Here is a 16478-nt window from a genome sequence, read left to right on the forward strand (position 1 = left end):
TATACTCCTTATGGGTGGGGACCCGCCCCTTCCACAGAGTAGTTCAGTTAACTGATGCTTTGGATAGCAAGGATTTAATTGATTCTTTTGCCTCCATAGGCTGTTGTACACTATTAAGTCAAACTGAATTATTTTAGATGGCTTCTTCTAGATGATCTCCAAAATGCTTTAAAACTTAGTTCACCGAGCAGTTGACCTCAAGCGATGGGAAAGTGTCTGTTTATTTTAAGGAGAGCATGGAAGATCTCTTTAAACAGGTTTTGCCCCTACTATTCCCCTTTTCTACTTTTCTTTTAAAAGACACCCTGAAGCAAAAATTGTTTAAAAAAACATGTGAGGATTTTGATTCCTACCTCATTCAAATTTTGGGTTCACCGCCACTTCAACCTGGATTTGGGATATCAGGGGAAGAACTTGGTGAATCCATGCCAGAGCCTCAGAAAGAAATTTCGGAGTCTGTAAGTAACTGTCTTGCTTAATTTATGAGCTTAAAATTGTGTATTCTGTCTTATGTCAAAGACCGTCTTGGCCTGCACTGTCAAGAACTGAAAGAAGTGTATTTTCAAGTCCTTGGCTATAAATAGTAGTACTTTTGTCTTCAGATTTCTAGTTCTGAAATAGCTCTGGGGCTTGTGAGCATGAATATGAGATTTTTCAATATTTCCATATTTTATAAGTAATTCTTTATTGAACGTTGCAAATAATACTTTTATAGTAGGCCCAGCTACCACCAAAGGAATTCTGTACACTGGAACGGATTAACACAACACTATTTGAATCACTCACTTGCCATGCTCTACAGATCCTTTCATACAAGGTCACAACTCCCCCTCATCCATCTGGGTCCATGCTCCCCACTTTGCACCCTCTCAAGTTTCTTCCAAGTGTGCACATGCTCAACCTGCCATTTTCCGTATTCCAAGCCATGTTCTTGCTCATTTAGCTTCCACCTCCTGTGCTCAGGGTGGAGACAGGCTGGGAGGCTATGCACACATATGGTACAAGGTGGATGCTCTGTTTCAGAGCTCCTCAAATACACGTGCATGAGGGAACTGCCTCCCGAATGTGTTAAGACAAATGTGACTATCCTCATAGCAAGCTTCTGGGCACTGACCTCAGATCAAGAGCAACAACTATTAGGTTCTTTTAGGTGAAAATGGGAAAGCCTCCCATAATTACTGGTAAAGGAGTGCTGTGGTCTCTTCCCCACCAAGTTACAAGCCAAGCAGGTCTAGACTGATCTCTACTACACATATGGACATCCTCTGGCAAGCAGGCACACAGGAGCTGTGCCCTTTTTCTGTAAGTTGTGCCCTTTCCCCGAGGAAGCCCTGTGCTGTCCTTTTATGAAAGAACATGAAAGATTCATTATGAGCAAGTGCAACAATAGTCTTGCATCAGGATTCAGTTAACTGTCTAGTTGGACTAAGGCCCTGAGAAACCTCCAGATCAGTAGTTGGACCCAGGACCATTCAGGAATCAGGCCTAGGTTGCCATTCCTACGGGGATAGACCGTAGGACTCACTGGATTTTTATATTCCGTTCAGAAAAGGGTAGTAAAGCCTCTAATATATTTTTATTTGATTAAATACTGACTGACTCTAAGATGGGTAATTCCAATTAGAGCAACAGAGTGCCCCTGGATTGTAGATTGAAATTCACCTGTACATTTTTACTACATGGTCTGTATCAGGGGTCAGCAAACTCTTTCTGTAAAGGCCACATAGTACTTTTTTTTTTTTTTTTTTTTTGGTTTTGCAGATCATTTGATCTCTGTTGCAATAGTTCAGCTCTGCCTTTGAAGTGTAAAATCAGCCACAGCCAACACTTACCTGAACAAACATGGCTACATTCCGATAAAACTTGTTTCTAAAAACAGATGAAAGCTTGCATTTGGCCCATAGGGTTTGCTGATCCTGGTCTTCACTGAGCATTTAAAAGTAAATTACAGACAGTAGAGTACACAGTTTATCTCCTCCAGAGCATGGAGTGCTCCAGGGGCCTTGCCTGCCTGTGTGACTTATCACTCTGTCCCTCTCCTACTCAATCCGTCCCTTCCTGAAGATTTCCTAGACAAGAGCAAACTCAGGTTTCATCTGGCAAGTGGCACTTAAACTCTGAGCTCTCCCTATAATCAGTGCATTCCATACTACGTACTGATCATTTACTGCCGTACTAGGGAGTGGCTCTTATGACAGAGTTCCTGTCCAGGGGAAGTCCATGGCCTCTCAGGAAGATGGATGCATACAAGAATTAAGAACTTTAACAGCTGTGGATGAAGCACAAGAGATGTTGCAGTTAATTTCAGAGTCAAGGAAGGCTTTACAGGAGAGGTGGCAATGAGCTAAATTTTAAAAATAAGTAGGAGTTTGTCATGACAAGAGTAAGGGGAAAGGTATTTCCAGCAGAGGGAACGTGTGGCCAAAAGGGGATTCCACAAGGCACGGCATTTCAAGACATTGGGAAAAGTTCAGTCTGGTTGGAGCCTAAGGTATGTGTAGCAGGACGGGGAATGCTACAGGTGGACAGACAGTCACATGCTTCATGGGTCAAGTGAAGGAGCTTGAACTTCATGTGTAAGCCATGCAGCGAGGGGAAAGCAGAGGAGTTTGTAAAGCAAGGGTCATATGGTCATGTTTGGTTTGTGGGAGGAATAACCCTGTTGCGGTACAAAGGATAAATAGGAGGAAAACAGGAGACTGGGGCCAAGCTGTGAAGTCTTGCAATAGTCTGGGCGGTCAGAATGAAAGCAGGCGTGGACTGGAAGCCATTTCTGGGGTAGAATGAACAGGATTTAGTGACTGGATGGTTCGAAGTTTAGGGTTAGCCTAAGATTAGCCAGCTGGGTTTCTAACTCGGATTTGGAGTGAACTGAAACACTGTCTGCTGAGATGGAGACTAGAGGAGGCAGGGTGGGGGCTTTTGAAGGAAAATACTGAGCTTGCTTTGCACCAGGTCAAGCAGAAGTGCCTGAGGGACCTCCAAGGCACTTAGGACATGGAATGAGGAATAGCATTGTCTCTGGTATCATGGCACAGGAGGCGAGAAGGCGCTGAGAGACGAGCGATGTGAACAGATTATGAATGATGGAGCATTCTAGGAGCTATGGAGGGGAGGGCGTAAGAAAAGTACATCCAAAATAGTTTGGATTTCGAACACCAAAAGCCATATAGAAGGAAACTGAGCCTCAGCTAGGTCTCATCGGGTGCCCCTGAGATAGCAAAGCATGCAATGGACTCGAGCTTCCTGGATAGTCCTCATCTCTAGACCTTCTCACGCTGGCTCTCTTTGCAGAAGCACCAAGGCAAGACTGAATTTTAAACAATGAGTGTTCCTGATAGGTTTTAGTCTGAACAAACATATATGCATTAATATTCACAGTTATCTCTGTCATATGTATATGAAAGCATACTTACATACCCAACCTTTATCTAAAAGTATATATACAGTATCCAAACTTGTAAAGTGAATCTGTCCAAACTTTTCAATTCTCAGATTTTCCCCAAGCCTGCCCTAGGCAATACTACAAAACAAACCATCTCAGAAGTCCTATTTCCCTTACTGTGTCTCTTTCCTTTCTCTGTTGCCTCTATCACTCCTTACAGCATCTAATGATACCTTCCTTCTTTCTCTTCTTTCTATTGAAATCTGTTCTTAGAGAAAAATCTAGTCATTTATACTTTTGTGTGAAATCTAAGTCAAAGGGTTTCCACCTCCAAGAAAGACTTACATATTAAGCATTTTATCTTATTGTGGAATGAACTTGAGGTACACTCAACATCTGTGCACAGGTGTGTTGGGAAATGCAGAGAGCAGACGGATTTCCCAGGTTCTAGTAAATTCATAACTCCTCGGTAACCCCCTGCTCTGTTGCTCTTTCGGGCCAGTTTTGGGAAGCTAAACATGCACATCCATTCTACTCTGTTCCTCTCCTGAAATCACAGGATCATTTATACTTGCTTTGGAATGTGTTACATTTTACATTGTTAATAATTTATGTATATACCTCAACTCTCCTAATGGATTTAAATTCCTTGAGAACATGATCTGTGTCTGATTAAGTTTTGTGTCCCACTCATGACTTAAAAATGTGCTTCATCTTTCACACAGTAGATGCTCAATAAATACTTAGTGACCAAATGAATGCTATACCAAATGTTAGGCTAAAAAAGAAACCTAAAATTTTTCTTCAATGAAAGGCATCAATTATACTGTTTAAAAAAAATCCTTACCTTTTATGGGACTAATAATGTTGGCACTCACGTTCCTTTATTCTTTCTGGGTTTAGCCAGTTAGGTTAAGATTTCCAAGATATAAATGGGAGTGGGGCAATAAAATCAAGTAAATATCACTTAGTCAGACTAACTGGTTATATCCAGTAATGGTCCATTAAGCAAATAAGCATATTAATTTCCTGCATGAAATAACATTTTGTCATTCTAAATACATTAATAAAGTCATGTCAGCACACAGGTGGCTTATTCACCGGAACTGGTGTCTTGTAACAATATTCTAGGGTTTTTTTTCCAGTTGAAAGAGTAGAAAAGAAAGAGGCCCTGTCTACCATATCCATAAAGCTTCTTTTTGTATTATGAAAATTTGTTCCCTGATTGCAAATAACTTAGATAACTGGCAGCAGAGATATATTCCTCTTGGTGGAAAGGAGGCTGTGGGATTTCTAGGCAGAGTGATTCCATAACAAGCCAGTGAAGGGCAGAGTCAAGCTAGCATGGGAAGAGTCCCCTGTGGGTAGCTCTGCACCAGGTGGAGACATGCAGTGGAGGAAGTGGTAAGTTGTGAGTCTTCTCCTTGCCTTTGTTATCCCCGGGACATGCAGTCCAATGCTAGGATGCCGGCCCCTCATTTCCATGGAGGAAATGTACACCTTATTGATGTAAATGTCAGGAAACGAATACAGCAGGCTGACTGCTGGCTGTCCCACCCTCTCTTTGTCCACCTTCTCATTTAGTGTGACCCTGTCCCTGGTCCCCATGCCACCTGCCTCATTTCTCCCCTCCTATCATTATCACACAGCTGCTCCAAGGTCTCCATCTCATTGTCACTTGCTGGCTCTCCCATGTCTCACCCTCCTTTCCCTGCAATATTTATTCATTCTTACTTCACCCCGAGATCCGTCTAGAGAAGGGCACTTCTGAAATGGGCTCCCCTGGCAATTTTTAAAAAACTAGAGCCCTGGGCAGGTTCTGACTTCATACTGGAATTGGATGTGTCCCTTGTGTCCCTTCATCCTAAAACATGACCTTAGGCTCTATCCTCAATTCTGATGTGATACCTTTTCGTCTCCCGCCTCTGCTCTGAGGCCCATTCCCTTCTGCCTCTTCCAAAACTTGGACCTTGCTTTACTGTAGTGCCATTATTTCCTTTCCTGCCAATATTTCTGACTCCTTCCCTATAGCTAGTAAATAGGCTTCAGACTCTCCCATCTAAAAAAATCCTCAAACTCTCTCTTAGTTCATGTCCCTCTTCCTTACTATCCTATCTCTATCTTTTTATAATAAAATTATCCCATAGGCCAGTCTCTGCTGTCTCTGCCTCTTTGTCAAACACACACACACACACAAATCCTTTCACTCTCCTTCCCTCCCTCTCAACTTCCTCACTTCTGTTCACTTGGGAAAACCTCTGACGTCAGGCCACTGCCTCCAATACGCCACTGAAACTCTGCTGGAAAAATGACCAACAACGCCCTAATTGCCACATCCTTATTGCCATCCTCTTATTTTTTCTTTTGCATAGAACCCCATGCCACTCTTTTCTTTGGTTTTGAGAGTCCTCTTTCTCCTTGTTCCCCTCCCAACCACCTTAGCATTCTTTCTCAATGGTTTTTGGGGTTCCACTTTCTCTGCTTACTCCTTAAATATTAAGCTCATCACTTTTCTAAGATTGATCCTTAGCCTTCTTCTCTTTCTTATGTTAACAACTCTCCAATCTGCCTCCCCCGTCCAGACCTTTCTCCTGGGCCCCAGATTCATATTTTTGATTGTGAAGATCTTATTCTGGGCGTTTTGCAGGCATTCAACATGGAATATGTTCACAATGCAATCCTCCAGATTGTCTTCCATAGGGGTACAGTCCCACCAACCAGCCAGGCACCGGCCAAGAAACCTGGACTGCATCTGTAGCTCTATTCTTACTTTATATTCCACAATTGTTGGTATTGTCTTCTTTGGTCTGTTATAATCATCTCTCTATCCATGCCATCAACTCTTTTCTCCTCATCCATCCCTCTACTGTCTGGAATTGAGATCTGATCATTCCCTGTCTATATTAATATGGTCTCAAAATTCTTGTCCTATCTCGCTTTTCTACATCCTTTCCAGTTTATTCTTTACTTGTTGATAGCATCATTTCATTTATTTTTTTACTCTTAAAAATAACATCATTGAATTATTTCTCCTATATATAATTCCATTTTGGCTGAATTACCTTTAAAAAACCTGTGTATAATACAATGGCATGTATTTTAACTAGGTATTAAGCCTCCATGACAGTACATTAGGAAATATAACAAAAACATTTGAGTACATGTATATTTTCTCCTAATGTCCTATTCAAGTAAAATTCTATAAGTTGCCTGGTCATACTACACTCATTATTAAATGAAATATCCTATTCAAGGCCATAATCAAGGCTTGTAAAACACATGGACTTTTCAAACTTTCAAAAAAAAAAAAAACTTGGGACTGAGACTACTGTTAGTTTAGGTTCTCCACTGACAGGAAAACTAAGTTGACTTCCTGCAATCAGACCTAATTATTTGTAAGTGGCCTCGAGTAAGCCACATATACAGATATGGTTATATTGATCAATATTATAATTTATTTGTTTATAAAATAAAATTAATACTCTCTCATTGTGGTGGTCAAAAAACCCTCAAATTCTTGATAAAACCCTGCATAACAACTAATATTAGTATTGCTTAGTGAAGTTGCTGTATAAGGATCACATATTGCTAATAATAGATTTATTACCCTTAGAATATAAGATACTTCTATCTTATGAAGGAGAAAAAAAAAACAACAACACATTGCAGGTTGATCTAAAAGAAATATTCTGGACCTAGAAGTCGGGAAACTTGGCTTGTATTCTCAGTCCTGAAGCTAAATACTTTATTTCCTTGGCTCTGAAATATATATATATATATTTTAAGGAGTGGGAGAGGAGCAGAAGGAAAGGGAGAGAGAAAATCCTAAGTAGGCTCCACGCTCAGCAAAGAGGTGGATGTGGGGCTTCATCTCATGACCCTGAGATCATGACGTGAGCCAAAATCGAGAGTCGGATGCTTACCTGCCTGAGCCACCCATGTGCCCCCAGTTTAATATTTTTTATTTTATTATTTCAGAGATTGGGATGCATCCATTTAGTGTGTTGTGGTCTTTTTAAGAAGATCTTAAAAATTTATAGTGTGTCTCACAGTGAATGACATCTTAGAAATGAAATTTGATAGCTGCCTGACGTTGGGTGAATCACCTATTTCTTGCGGTTTCTGTTCCCTCATTTACAAAATAAGAAATATTGCTAGACTCTTCTTCCTTTTTATAAAGATATGTGATTAGAAAGAACAGTCAGAAACATTTACTGGGCGTGGCCAGAATGGAAGGCATTATACTAAATGGAAGAGAGGTTTTAACCAGAATAAAATCCTGTCATCCACCCTCTAGGACAGCTGCAGGTGATCATGGGAGGCACACGGCCCACACCTCAGATGTCCCTAACAGTTCTCATCAGCCTTTTGTTTTTAGGTTTAAGATTTATGAAAAGATCAGAGAATACATGTAACAAACATCTGAGTGACCGCCACCTGACTAGTGTTCCCATTTGTTCACGCACTCTCACTCGGATACAGTTCAAGTCCTTCCTGTGTGTCCTTCAGTCTGATCCTCCTCCTCCTCTCTCCAGAGGCAGTGACTGTCATGAATGTGGTGTGCATTCTGCCAGTCAAGTTTGGGGCTGCTTAAATCCCACTTTTAGAGACAGAAGTCATGTCACGGTCTAATCTTTTATTTTAAAATGATGACATAAAACCTAAAGGAGTGGAATAATTAATCCAAAGTCCCCTCTCTCTTTCTCTCTCCCTCTAACACATTCTGAATTTATCCAGTGGCTACTATTTGCTGTTCTATTCTATAAAGATTTTTAAAAAGAAGACAAAAAGGAAAGAAAAAAGTGGTGGGGGGGCAAGAGATGAAAATGAAGAAAACATGGCATGGTTTAGCTTTTCTTTTTTTTAATTTATTTTTATTTCTTTAAATTATCTTTATTTATAAATATTATCTTTATTTCTTTATTATTAAATGGTTAATGGTTAATCACCATACATTACATCGTTAGTTTTTGATGTAGTGTTCCATGATTCATTATTTGCGTATAATACCCAGTGCTCCATGCTCCATGCAGAACGTGCCCTCTTTAATACCCATCACCAGGTGGTTTAGCTTCTCTTATCAGGGAGGTGATAGTTACACGTGTGAAATTGGAAATGATAGAAAATAGTGTCGGAGTAAAGGCTAACTTCTCTATGATCAGGGCCAAGAAGAGGAGCATTAGGAGGTGCTCTGCACTGACTGGAAGGGGAGCGTTAGGACTGACTCGGTTACTGGGCAAGGTCTTGCTGCTGGGGACCAACTTTTCCTGGGCCCTGGTGGGACAGCTGACTTTAAGGGCCTGAGGCTGAATGAAGAGGAAGGGATGAAAGGTCGTAGCTTGGTGTGCCGGGCGGAGTGACAGGCGAGGGTGTTCATGTGTGTAGGAGACAGGTTGTGGTTGGGCTGTGGACAGCAGTTGAAGAATTTCTCACCTATTAAACTAGTAATTATTCCTTTTCCAATCATAATAGCTAGTAAATGGCGATCCTTTAAGAAAAGACACTCACCGGTGAGAGTGGAAATTTTAAGACTTTTCTGGAGAAGACTTTGTCTCAGAAGCCTCAAATGTGTGTGTTCCTTTTTCTTTTTTAGATTTTATTTATTTATTTGTCAGAGAGAGAGCATAAGTGGGGGAAGCGGCAGGCAGAGGGGGAAGCAGACTCCCTGCTGAGCAGGGAGCCCGATGCAGGACTTGATCCCAGGACCCTGGGAGCATGACCTGAGCTGAAGGCAGATGCTTAACTGACTGAGCCACCCAGGAGTCCCAAGAATATGTGTGTTCTTTAATCCAGGGATCAGCCACATGGTTTCCAGCATGAAAAAAAAGCAAATAAATGTTTAAAAAAGGGTATTGTTGTTATATATTTAAATATAGTTATATAATTAAATGGTATTTTATGGTCAGAGTAAAATATATGGAACCATAATATATTAAATTTTAAAAAAACATAAAAACCCAACACTACAGCATATTTTTCGTTTAAAAAAATGCACATAGGAAAACAAATTGAGGTAAAAGTACACCTGAATATCAACAATGATTATTTCTGGGAGGTGGGATCCATTGTGATTTTTATTTTCTTCTTGTTGCTTGTCCAGATTTTCTAAATTCCCTTCAATGAATGTTTTCATAACAAGAAAATTATAAAAATGGCAAACCATGGTAATTATGCATTTGTTTAAATAATCTGAGATCTCATGGAACCAAAAGATAAAATTATTCTCATTTATGAAAAAAATTATTTTCACTTCTTCTAGAACCTGAGGTAGCAGTAGTCAAAATTCTCAAATGAGGGGCACCTGGGTGGCTCAGTTTGTTGGGTGGATGCCTTCGGCTCGGGTCATGATCCCAGAGTCCTGGGATCGAGCCCCTCATCGGGTTCCTTGCTCGGTGGGGAGCCTGCTTCTCCCCCTCGCTGCTACTCTGCCTGCTTATGTTCTCTCTCTCTGTCAAATAAATAAATAAATAAATCTTAAAAAAAAATTCTCAAATGATGTGGTGATTGAGAAACACACACTCCTAAACTTACAAGAGGTCAAGAATAACTTATGAGGCCTTAAGGCTTGAACAAGGTAATGATTTAAAGGCCAAGTTAATTCCTTGAAGAAAACTGCTGTCCGGTGCACTTCTTCAAAGGAATTTTCTCATCTGATAGATAAGATATCTGAAGTGTAGCCCAATAGCTGTTGGCTTTTTTATGTTTGATAAACTACTCTTTGGTCAGGCTTTTAACTTATTTTTTCCTTAACAAAATATGTGCAAACAAAGCAAAACCAAAAAACAGTATTTCTTTCTTAAAACAGGCATTTCTCAAATTTTACCACTAGCTTGCCAATGATTTGGGGGAAGTTCTTTCTTTAATCATTTGGAGCTTTAGATTCCCCTATAGGAAATGAAGTACTCACAAAATTTTCCTTTAGCCTTAAACTTCTTCAGTTCAATGATGATAACAGAAGCTCCCATTCAAATCGATGTACGTACACACAAGATCATTCTCAAAGAAAGACGAATGCCAAGTGGCCCACGGTTTTACCTCCATTTGTCCCAAAAGTTTAGTTTTGGGGCTAGTGAAAAGTTATGACTGTATTTGAATTGAGTGCCTTTTCTATCAGGCTGATGACCAGACTAGTCCCAATGGAAATGTTTACTTTGATTTAACTGGTAGTCCTTTAATCATTGTAAAAATATACACACATAAGTAACAGAATTGATTAGCTATTCCCCGTGTGTGTGTGTGTGTGTGTGTGTGTGTACACAAAATCAAAAGTAGAAGAGCTGAGACAGCAGAGAGCAGCTAATGATGACAGTTGGCTCTGGTCACAGGATGATAGGAACTACAGGTAAGAAGGCATCAAAAATGACTTTACTTAGCTCACAGATTTGCCTGTTTAAATAAATAAACAAAAAGAAAAAAAAAAAAAAGAGGGCCTTGAAAGGATAAATGACCATCCTGTGCCAAAACCAAGATAAATGATGGATTCAATTCCCTGTAGCTGGGATCCAAGGGAAAAAAAAAGTAAAAGAACTTAATTGGTCCCATAAAAGATTGACTTTGCTCCTGGCAATGGTAATCAAGAATAACTGACATGGCTTTTTTTTTTTTTTTTTTTGAAGCAAAATACCTTTTTTCTTTGTCTCATTACATATCATAAATTTAGATAAAACATGGAAAGTTGAGTCCAGAAAACTTGCTTTTGAAATTATATCCCTTTGTTCATTAGCTAACAAATATTTCTAGAACTTCTTAGAAGCTAAGCATCCTGCACCATTGGCATTTGCTGGGGTCCAGATAACAGGATGAGATGAAAAGTGATTGCTACTATTTTTATTTCAGCTGTCTTATTGTCCTCTGCCACCCCCATTCCCAATCTCAAAATCGACTGAGAGTTTGTTGTAGATTATTTTAGAATATATTGTTAATTTCTCTAGTGTTAAGAAATGGAGAAGAAAAGGCTATTTTAAAAAAAGTTCAAAGAAACTAGTGGTTATTACCCCTCCTCAAGCCAGTGACTATGAAAAGAATGAAGATTAACTCCTCCTAAGCTCACACCTTTCCTGCCCTGCATGTGGATCTTTCTGGAAGGCCCAGCACAAAAGCATGCATGCCTGGCAGTGGGAAAGTCCATAACTTAGGTACTCGGGGATGCATGACATAGAAGAGGGGCATCATTTCCTGAACTTTGATTGAAATAATATTGGAGAGTTGGGGAGAAGAAGCAATGCTGAATTTTTCCTTAAATGTTTTCCAAAGCAAACTAGCTTTTCTGACTTGATATCACCAGAAACAAAAATGTGAATTTTTTGTGTAGGTCAGTGTCACTGGAGCCCAGGACAAAGAGAATGAGCCTCCAGAGCCTACCTGGGTTGACCGCCTGACCACCAGTCCTTCACCTGAGGCTGCTACCACGGAGGGGCCATTGCTTGGCCACCCTGAGGGTGGGGCAGAGGGTCTGGAAACCAGAATTCCAAGTCCTGTTTTGGACTTACAGCCAGAAAAGCTGGTGCACAAAGGTAAGAGACACCTGCCAATCAGCTGCTGCGTCTAAAATGTCAAGGCACAGAAAGGGTGGGCTCTAAAATCTCATTCAGAAAGAACATGTTTTGGGGACGCCTGGGTGGCTCAGTCATTAAGCGCCTGCCTTCGGCTCAGGTCGTGGTCCCGGGGTCCTGGGATCGAGCCCCGCATTGGGCCCCCTGCTCAGCTGGGAGCCTGCTTCTCCCTCTTCCACTCCCCCCTCTGGCTTGTGTTCCTTCTCTCGCTGTGTCTCTCTCTGTCAAATAAATAAATATAAAATCTTAAAAAAAAACAAAGAAAGAAAGAACATGTTTTGACCCTAAACAGGGAGGACAAAAGACACTTTTCATTTTATTATATGTCAAATTAGAAAACTGGCTATAGAACAAATTTGGTCCATAAAAAATTTTAAGGTTCTTATAATGTTTATTGTCTTTTAAAATGTAAATGCCTTTAGAGAAGACTGTGTTCTCATTTTCCCATAGCCCCTACCACTCCCTATTGTCTTATATGTGACCTTGACACATGTAGACATTTGAATTTTTGACCCCTAGATTGTAGAGGAGAAAAAAGCGAGAATCTAGATTCCTCCTCCTCAACGTATTTTCTATGGAGTTACTATCTACAGAAATCAATCATTATATACAGAGTTTCTAGAGGACGTGCCAGAGAGACAAGATCCTTGCCAAAAAGCAGCTCTGAGATTGGCTTGACAAGTTACACAATATACAATATTTAGTGATTGTTTTTAAGAGTGGAGATAGTGAAAGTCTACTACTCCTTTCCAGTTGGTCTAAGGAGTCTTCAGAGGAGAGGTAGATTTGGAGGTTAGTTTCAGGAAAAAAGGAATCGAGACATGCTCCCTATCTGGGGAAATGATTCTGGGAGATGGAAAGAAGGCTTGTTTCATTTGAGAAATGAAGCTATGGCATATAAACTGTCTCGCAGAACACAAGCCTCAGGCAGCAAGTACCTATTTGGTTGTTGTGGCTTTTCTCACCTTGGAATCACTTCTTCAGGTAAGGAATACTAATCAAGGCACTAAGGAGAACCACGAAATAAAAAGGGACTAAATGAGTGGCTTTATTATGGTAGTTCTCCTTTGGGTTTTTTTTTCTTTACAGTGGAAGTGTTTCTAAAATTTATTCATAAATGGACATTAAAAGTTCATGTTTTTATTGTTCTGCAAGAACTGCTCTTTTTAAAGATTTTTTTTTAAAGATTTTTTTTTTAATTTATTTATTAGAGACAGAGAGAATGAGAGACAGAGAGCATGAGAGGGAGGAGGGTCAGAGGGAGAAGCAGACTCCCCGCCGAGCAGGGAGCCCGACGCGGGACTCGATCCCGGGACTCCAGGATCATGACCTGAGCCGAAGGCAGTCGCTTAACCAACTGAGCCACCCAGGCGCCCAAGATTTTTTTTTTTATTTATTTAGAGAGAGAGAGAGTGGGGAGAGGGGCAAAGGGAAAGGGAGAGAGAGAATCTTAAGCAGGCTCCCTGCTGAGCGCAGAGCCCCACAACGGGGCTCCATCTCACCACCCTGAGATTAGGACCTGAGCCGAAAACAAGATTCGGACCCTTAACCGACTGAGTCACTCAGGCGCTGCAGGAACTGCTCTTTTTAAAAGAAAATTGTGATATAAAGAGAGCCCTTCGTTTTATTTATTTATTTTTTGGTAACTTAAAAGGATTTTCCTTTTTTAGTAGGCACAATTACATGTGATCACAGTGGCACTTTCTAGGAACACACTGGGAAGAATTGTGCACAGAAGGCTGAGATCATCTTTATTCCAAATGTTAATCTGATTTTAAATCAAGTCCAAAGTAAATGACGAAGTCCTATTTTTCTCTTGTCAACTAATCCCCACAAGGGTATTAGCCAATGAAGGCTCACAGTGCTATGCTTTCAGGGAAATAAGCCCTTTTAATAAGGTTTCGTGAAGATCAAAAACTTTTATGTTTTCAAAGGCATATCTAATGGTGGACTTGCAGGTGGTGGAGGCAGTATTTTAGGTATTAGGGAACCCATTTTTAACTTGGAACCAAATTTTCGTAGTTGGCATGTTAGGGTGCGTGGAGAATAAACTTCATAAAGCTCTCACTTTTCATCTTTTCAGGGAAAGTAAAACCTATAATAACACATTATCCTTTTCTCACTCTAGATCCTAGATGCTTGGAAGACCTAAAGCCAGGAAACTGTGGCGACTACGTGGTTCGATGGTATTATGACAAACAGGCCAACTCCTGTGCCCGCTTTTGGTTCAGCGGCTGTAATGGCTCAGGAAATAGATTCAACAGTGAACACGACTGTCAAGAAACCTGCGTTCAAGGATGAGTAAGTGAACCAACCCCAATGAGTCAAGGCTGCATCTCTATCAGCAAACCTAGAAAGAACTTCTATAATTTCAACATACTCACCCAATACAAATAAAACACCGTATTTGAGTATATACTGAGTACTTATAATTTATAAACATAGTTGAATCCTTATACCACCCCAGGATGTAGGTATTAACTATTGTTATCGGCAAAGAAGCGGAGGCTCTGAGAGGTTCAGGGACTCCTGAACAGTTACCCAACTAAAAAGTGGCATAGCTCGGGGTCTGAGTCAGGGATATGTAACCTCAAAGCACGGGCTGCCAGCTACATCACAGCCTGCAATGTGGTTCTGATCGGCATTAGTTCTTATTCTGTGCATTATGTTGGATTAAACTCCTGTCCTGTCCCAAGCTCCCCAACCCCCAGCCCCCAGTCCCTCTCACTGGCCTCAGTCCCCAACCCCCTTATAGCCCTGCCTGTAGCAGAAGGGAGATGGTAGGGAAGGATTTGAGTTTGGGAATTAGAAGGGATGGTGGGGGGGAGCATGTCTGTGCATAGCAGGTGGCGAGATAAGAAAGACATCCTACTTGGGGGAAACCCAGAAAGATGGTGATTCTGGGAGATGAGGGGCATCGGAATAGGAGTGAGGTGCTGAGGGTAGTTAGATTTTTGCCTTGCTAGCTCTGAAAGTGATTGAGAAACCAATTTGAACGAAAATTACTTAACTCAAATTTACTAACAATTGCCACTCCCCACTCCAACATGTTTGGTAACAAAGGCTTTGTTGTGTGTTTAAACTCTATATTTAAGACAAAACTCATAATTTAAACAAATGAATTCTTTCCACCCTTCCTTTAAGATATGTAAGTGAGACTTTCAATTTTAGGGGGCAGAATGAGAAGGTACTTGATAGGTACTCCTTGAAGCTCACATCCACTCTTGAACAGGGTATTTTAAAGACAAGACTTCCACTGAAAAACAAGCCACCATATTGAAATACAATCCAACAGAGTAATAGAGAATTGGCTCTGTCACTTTATGATAATTTTGTGACATCCAGCCTGGGAAGATGATTAGTTCTGAACTGTGCTCAGACAGCATTTGTATATATCAACTTCAACACACTTTTTTCTTCTTTCAGGCCTATGATCCTCATTCAAGTTTAGCAGCATAAAACAGGGCACTCAAGGAAGAGGGAGCTGGAGGAACAACCATCTGAACAAAAACAATTTTGTATGGTTTAATTGAAATTTTATTAGGTAATATTTGGTACCACAAAAGAATATATGCAATATACCTGTAAGTTACCAGACATGATGATAAGATAGACACAAGTGAACATATACTGACAATTCATCAAACACAATCAATTCTGTTGAAGTTTCCTGTGCGGACTTCTCTAATCCCAGGCCCCTGTTTCCTGCCAGGGATAACCTATCTTGAATTTTGTGTTTACCATTTCACTTTGCTATTGGGTTTTTATATGTAATCTTACATGTAAAATCACATATATATCTATGTAGCTTTACACAATACATAGCCTTGCTTATTTTAGAGCTTTATAAAAATGGAGTCGTATTCTCGTCTTCTGCAACTTGCTATTATCAATGTTATAATTAATCCATATGTTCTACCATATCTAAATGTATTCCTAAATAACTTATTATTTAGCTTTTTTTGAACTTTAGAAAATTTGTTTCATAATATGTAATTCTTTGCAACTTGGTGTGTCATTACATTATAATTCATACATGTCCATTTACTTTCAAAGTTGTATCATATTTGTGTGAATATATCACAATATATTTAACCATTGCCTTGTCTATGATTAAATTGTTTCTATTTAATTTTCTCCCCCTGGTCCATCAGGGCTGCTATGAACACTCTTAAGCACTTTTGGGAGCATGTGTACCAGTGTTTTTCCAGGATATATACCCTAAGGTGGAATTGTAGGGTTGCAGGCCATATAAACATTCAAAACTAGTATATTATACCAATTTTTTTCCCAGACTGTTTGAACCAATTCATTACAAAGTCCCACCAGTCGTGTATAAGAGTTTCCATTGTTTGATATTCTTATCAACACTTAGTATTGTCAGACTTCTTCATTTTGCTAATAGTAGGTGAAAATCGTATCTTATTTTAAACTTTCTCTGGTGACATATTTGTCTCTATCTGTGCTGAGCCTTCTGTGAAATGTCTGTTGATATTTGGAGAAGATTTTCCTTTGGATTGTTTGTCTTTTTCATATTGAAT

General features: G+C 40.1%; 1 protein-coding gene across 1 annotated transcript in view; it reads left to right on the plus strand.

The window, feature by feature from the left end:
• The window catches only part of COL28A1 (collagen type XXVIII alpha 1 chain), a 161727-nt gene extending 145718 nt beyond the window's left edge, over window positions 1–16009 (plus strand). The window contains exons 33-36 of the mRNA XM_045864663.3: window positions 301–458; window positions 11697–11898; window positions 14066–14238; window positions 15364–16009. Of these exons, the coding sequence (XP_045720619.1) occupies window positions 301–458; window positions 11697–11898; window positions 14066–14238 (533 nt within the window). The 3' untranslated portion in view covers window positions 15364–16009. The remainder of the gene's footprint in view (window positions 1–300; window positions 459–11696; window positions 11899–14065; window positions 14239–15363) is intronic.
• The last annotated feature ends 469 nt before the right edge of the window (window positions 16010–16478 follow it).

Source organism: Mirounga angustirostris, unplaced genomic scaffold, assembly GCF_029215605.1.
Source record: "Mirounga angustirostris isolate CCGP_5_RB_7025 unplaced genomic scaffold, mMirAng1.0.hap1 SCAF_12, whole genome shotgun sequence".
In the NCBI taxonomy this organism is placed as follows: Eukaryota; Metazoa; Chordata; class Mammalia; order Carnivora; family Phocidae; genus Mirounga; species Mirounga angustirostris.